The sequence below is a fragment of the Pygoscelis adeliae genome, unplaced genomic scaffold (genome assembly GCF_000699105.1).
Source record: "Pygoscelis adeliae isolate BGI_AS28 unplaced genomic scaffold, ASM69910v1 Scaffold68, whole genome shotgun sequence".
Classification (NCBI taxonomy): domain Eukaryota; kingdom Metazoa; phylum Chordata; class Aves; order Sphenisciformes; family Spheniscidae; genus Pygoscelis; species Pygoscelis adeliae.
In genome coordinates this window covers 4,782,765-4,788,764 of record NW_008825501.1, presented here as the reverse complement: position 1 = coordinate 4,788,764, position 6,000 = coordinate 4,782,765, and the positions used below count along the sequence as shown (strand labels likewise).

At 39.8% G+C, this 6,000-nt stretch overlaps 1 protein-coding gene across 4 annotated transcripts in view; it reads left to right on the top strand.

The window, feature by feature from the left end:
- Window positions 1-6,000, top strand: part of UBAP2 (ubiquitin associated protein 2) — a 95,531-nt gene that overhangs the window by 29,930 nt on the left and 59,601 nt on the right. For all 4 annotated transcript variants that reach the window (XM_009331541.1, XM_009331543.1, XM_009331545.1 and 1 more), the window contains exons 5-6: window positions 439-592; window positions 2,371-2,445. In XM_009331541.1, coding sequence (XP_009329816.1) covers window positions 439-592; window positions 2,371-2,445 — 229 coding nt within the window. The remainder of the gene's footprint in view (window positions 1-438; window positions 593-2,370; window positions 2,446-6,000) is intronic.

Sequence of the window (6,000 nt, the reverse complement as noted above, 5' to 3'; positions counted from 1 at the left end):
TATTCTCAGCAGTCTCTTGTTCAATGATGCTTATAAGCATTTTTTCATTTCCTTTGGAGAAAAAGATAGCTTTGTACATGCTCCCTTGCTAGATTTATGGAGGTAGTTGAGAGGGGAACTGTTGCTTGCTTTGCAGATTTTCTGTGTTGTGGTTGCATCTAGGCTTCCTTGAACTAGTAAAAGTCCATTATAGCCAGAAATGTTTGGGATTCTCACATTCCATAAGACAAACCAACTTCTAAAACTTGCTTCTTTCTCATCTCTTCCCAAAAATACAGCCTGTGTTTCCCTTTGTATCAGTGTAGTTTGCAAGGTATTACATGTGTGACGTTATACCTGTTTTTTTCCATGAACTGGAGGGGTGTGAGGTGGAAGTATGCACTGAGAGGTGTCTCTTCCTTTTTGACTTTTGTATCTAATTGTATTCTACCCAAATAGACTTCCTGGGAGACTGTAGGGGGAAAGAAGAAAAGCCTTGGAAAGGAAAGTTCAGAAAACAAAGAGAACAGAGAAAAAAGAGGGGACAGAGAAGTGAGTCGTGGACGGGGAAGTTCCAACAGACGGGGAAGAGGAGGCAGCCGTGGCCGAGAGTGTACGTATACGGGTTCATTTTTAAAGATTCAGACACTTTTCTTGCAGCTGAAACTGGCTGAGTTAAGAGCAAATGCTTAATGGCGTAAAGTCCGTCCAAGCTATAGCTCAGCACTGAAGGGATCATAACTTGTTTGTGCAACAGGTATGCTTGATCTGTCCACGTGACTTGGTTTTGGGATGGTCTGTGCTTGTTCAGAGACACTCAATTTAATGTAAATTTCTGTCCTTTTTCTATTAATTGATCTTGTACAAATTGCTGTTCTTTATGTAAGTTTTAGAACTGACTCTTTGTAAGACTGCTTGAGAGCAAGTATATCGCTGCACAGCTGATACACTTTTTTGTTTCTTTTAATGAAAAAATTATCCAGCTTTGACTCCATCTCCTTTTATGAGTGGGAGAACCTGAAGATGTTCTCATCTTCTCATAAGGGGAATGAAAAGACTGGGATCATTATTAATCTCTAGCGTATATTACTCACATAAGCCAGCCAAAGGTGAGTTTCTGTAACAGAGAAAATTCTTTGTGAGTTGAAACATTTAAAAATTTGCTACAGTTTATACAGGTGCAATAATACATTGTACAAAAGCAAACTGATGTTTCCAAGTTAGGTAGCATCACATTAGATCACCATTGGATACACGCTGCTTTTTTTCTCTTAAGTTTTATCAGCAGTAGCAAAGCTGTATACATTGCCTGTAAGGGCCATACACAACACTGATAGATGAGCAGAGAAACCGGAATGAAAACAATGTTTAGCTTTTCACTTAAAAGCAGGGAAAATATTTACAATATTAGCCAACTCTTCTAATTAATGATTGGAATATATTCAAATATTGTGCCAATGAAGACATTGCGAATATTTGTAGAATGGAGTAACGTCAGGATAGGAAAAAATATTAACAAAACTTGCAGCTGTGCTTAGAATTGAAATCGGATCCATCAAAATGAAAGTGAGGGGCAAAATTTTTGCCAGAGCCTTGTCTGGCAAGACAAGACAAGCAAGAGCTGCTTGTCTCTTTTTGTAAACTGGAATTGAAGATTTTTCAGATGATTACCAGATCTTGATATTTTCTTCCCAGCTTTATGTCCAAGCATTAATGATTTTGTTGCTGCCATTAGGAGAAGGTGCAGTACAAAATCTCAGCAGTGTTTTAAGTGGCCAGTCATTTTTTTTTTTTTTCTTCAAGGAGCCAGCCATCTTTCAGAGTACATTCTCAGGAGTTTTCCGTAAAATAGTTAAGTTGCAGTGCTTTTCTAATGCCTCACCTTCACCCAGTCTTTGTCCCTCTGATTTAAATACAGAGCAGAGTTCTTTTAAGTTTCCCTGGTTGTACAGGGGTGTGGTGTGGGGAGACAGGAGAAGAGTTGGTGTTCTTGGTTATCCCTTATTCTTTCATTGTTACCACCCAGCACGTTGTCAAGAAAGCATAGTATGAGGCTGCTGTATTTCCCACCTCGTTAAAGAGGTGAGGCCATGATTAGTTTAATAGTGTAGGCTGCAAAACACTGCACTTTTTTTTTCTTAAAAAAAACCCAGAAGTGTGTCTGCTGAGGGATATTTCTCTCTTAGTAGATATTTTGTTTCCTAATTGTCCAGTGCAAAGTAAATGTAACTTGCTTGTAGCTAGGCCACCAAAGAAGAGGGGTGACCGAGATCTGTTGAGCAGCCCATCTTAAAATCTTGCCTTTTCTTTTGGGGTTCAGGTTAAGCAGATGGCTATATTGTCTCATGTATGAGTCTCTAAAGCTTCTCTTAAGCTGTCCTCTCTCCACAGTTAGAGCTGAAGAGAATGGAGTGGACAATCAAGGAGACAGGCCTTCAGACCGTGGGAAACGTGGCCGTGGGAGAGGTGAGGTGGTGGCATTGGTGTGGGTCTGGCACTGATTTCATGTCCTGAAATGGAACTCTCCATATATTTCTTTAAAGACTTCTTTTTAAGTGTTTGTTGGTTATCCTTTGATTCCATAAGCACTTCAGCCACCTTTAATTTAGGTACGTCCCCCTCCCTTACCCCTTGTCATGTCTTGGTCTCAGAACAACTTGAAAGAATAGACACAAATCACCTTTATGGTAATTTCCTGTGTAGCAGGCTGGTGTGCTCTGGCTATGGAGAGCTGTTTTCGCAGACTGACTCATGCCAGCCTCCTGTGAGTGGGAATGCACTGGGCTCCTCAGGATGTACCTTGGCAGCAGGAGAGTACAAGATTCCATCTGTAGGGCTCTCAGGGAGGGATTTGATGTGTACTTGCCGTTTCTTTGGGGTGGATCTGGTTGTCAGGCTTGCCTTCTGGTTTTGGTAGCTAATCAGAAAAAGTGCGAGTCACCTTAGAGACTTTCTGGTAAGAAAAGGAATTTGGCATGGAAGAGTTGATGAGGAGAACTGTGGAAAAAGAATACTGCGGAGTCTTAGGTACAACTCCGGTCCTATCCTGTAGAAGAGGTACGAAAGATGTTGATAATGGATTTGATGTGGAATCAAGGGATGTGTAGTTCGTTTGGATTTTCATGGGTTGGAGTGGAAAGAGGCTTGTTTTTTCTTAGAGCAGGAGGAATGAAAATGAGTAACCTAGGTACAGTGCAGATTGTGTGGGGAAGTGGGTATTAAATGAGTTAAATCGATAAAGTGCACAGCAGAGCTAATGTACTTAGTAAGTAATGTCTGACGCGTGAAAAATTCTGCCTTCAGACTCCTTTCTGTTTGGAATATCTAGTAATGAGGCATTTGAATACGGGCACATCCAACTTCATTGTCTCCAGATCTGCATCTTGAAGGAAAGATGCAAAGACACATAGCTTCCAGAGGGTTGCGAGAATGACTTGGTTGTGCCTGTGAATCAGCAAATACCAAATGGTGTGTGCAGAGAGGTAGCTTCGCAGGGGAGAGTGTGGTATAGTTCACAGCTACAGTTTTTAGTATGTTGGCACTGTTAATAGATGGAATGTAAGTCTTTCAGTATTTGTTTTATAAAATATTCCTTTGTACTCAAATTATAAATATAAAGGTAGGATTTTTTAAATTGTTGGGTGAAACTTAGAGGTTAATTTCAAATGCAGTCTATTTTTTGCTTTGTAACCCTATGGACAATAGACTGCTTTTGTTGTCAACAGTGTAGCTCTCTAGATGAATATTATGTCTCAAGCCAAAGCACTTCATCATCAGGTCAAACTGACATATCTGACTGAAGAAATAGGAACAACTTCAACCAATTTCTGTCCACTGGCTTAGTGTACATAGTATTACTGTATCTCTATACAAATATTTTAGACTGTACATTCATGTGAGCAAAGTATCTTAATGAATTGTTCTCAACTGTCTATGATAAACCTGTTGAACAACTTCAGGATCATTATATTACAAGTCTGTGTGTATTCTGTGGCAGGAGATACCTAACTTAATTTTATAATGCAAGTCCTTGAATCTGCAGGGAGTTGTATAACGCTGTGTAATTCACTTCTCAGTATTTCGGGGACGCATGACCTTCTTTGGATATTAGTAGAAATAATAAAAAAGCTTCCTGCCATTTCATTCAATAGTCTTTCTTTTCTGTTACACAGAATAGTCAAATGTGGGATAAGTACTTCAGCTGAAGGTAAATAGATTGCTGGTAATAATCACAGAACCCTTTTTTAGAAATGTTTCATGCAGACTGTGTGTGTAGGAATCTAGGCATTGGATACGAAATTAGGGGTCAGCTAATATCCGAGCAATGCACTATCTCTCTCTATTTTAAGCTACCTTCTCAGGCTGGAGTTATCTTACTGGCTGCTTTCTAGGGGAAGATTTGCTAGGCCATTGTATTACTGCTTCACTGTAGAACAACCCCATTTTAAGAAATGATATGCACTGAAAATAGGAGAAATGGGATTGACAGTGGGGTGATAATGTGCTGTTTACTGAGGGGGGAAAACCCCCGATACTGAGTATTTCAGCCTTGGTGCTGTAGGCACTAGCTTCCTTGTGCAGCAGATCTTCCGTTAATGACTGTGTGACATTCCTTGCAACTTTATAGGGCAGTAGGTATACAGTGTACAAACACCACTGGTTGCTGGTATGCAGGAGGTCAGGGATTTCAAGTAGATACATGTTATTCACTGATTAACAGAAAGCAAAAATGCATCACAGGATGTGTTTCAGGACACATCCCAGGTGAAATTGCTCTGCCCTTAATTTTTGCTTGTTAAACTGAAGGTGTAAACTTTGGCTTGGAAAGGAGTCAAGGAATTTCTTTTTTTAAGATGGCCTTCCCATCTGTCTGTCTTTTCAGAACTGAATTTCTTTCATGAGCTTGGTTTAGATGTGAGAAATACTATAATGGTGATGAATGGTAATTGCATCAAAGTGATTGTATTTGTGTGTCAGTATTGCAAGGATTTGTAACTGTCTGGAATGGAATCTCATGAAGGAATTATGGAGGAAGGTGGTTATGTCTTTATGATTGTCAGCTCTAGAAATGTTTCCTCATTTGTGTTTTAATCAGCTGCAGTGTTATATACAAATTGACAGACTTTACAGGCACAGGTGTTTGGTTTTTTTTTTATTCTGCTGTTTTTTGCTGTTCTCGCATCTGATTTTAAGTTCAGGTCTGGTTCTCCCACTGTCCTGCACTCCATGTTGAAAGGGATGTGGTAGAGCAAGAAAAGGCTTTTGAAAGTACTGGGAAGACTGCATTTATGGGGTGTGAGGAGCAAGCAGACTAGGACTTCTCTGCCTGCAAAAGAGAGGGCTGAGTGGGTGTATGGTAGAGATCTGTAAAATTTCTGCAGAGAAGGTTCTGTGGCGAAATCAATTGATTGCTCCAAGCAAGTATGCAAATGAGGGGATATTAAATGAAATCAGTAGGTCACAGGTTCAAAATGAACTTAAGGAGGTGGTTCTTCATACATGTAGTTAACCTGAGGAATTCCTTTCAATAAGATGTTGTGGGTGCTGCAAACTTACACACAGAGAGACTTGACAATTTTATCCTAAAAAAGAACCACAGCAAGAAAAGGAAAAACCACGAAGGGTTTTCATATATGTAAATTATCTTTGGCCAAGGAAGTCTGAGCCACAAATGGTTGAAGACCAGGAGAGGGTCCAGAGAAACTGCACTGTGGTTTCAGTTTGTGTACTCTTCCCTAGATATCTAATTGACCATAGCTGATAATGGGATAGCAGGTAGATGAACTTTTGGACTTGATTCAAGCATAGAAATTGTTACAGATTCACGTGTAGCAATTCTCCTGGTTTGCAAAGTGAGAATGGGTTTGTCGCTTTTACTTCTGTTCCTCTATTCTCTTCCTCTTCATTCTTCCAGAGCAACGTGAGCAATGTGGATGCTGACAGGGAATTTTTTTCTAGCAAAACAAAATTAAAACATAGTGTTTTTCCCTTTTGTTTTTATTTCTGGACTTGAACAACATA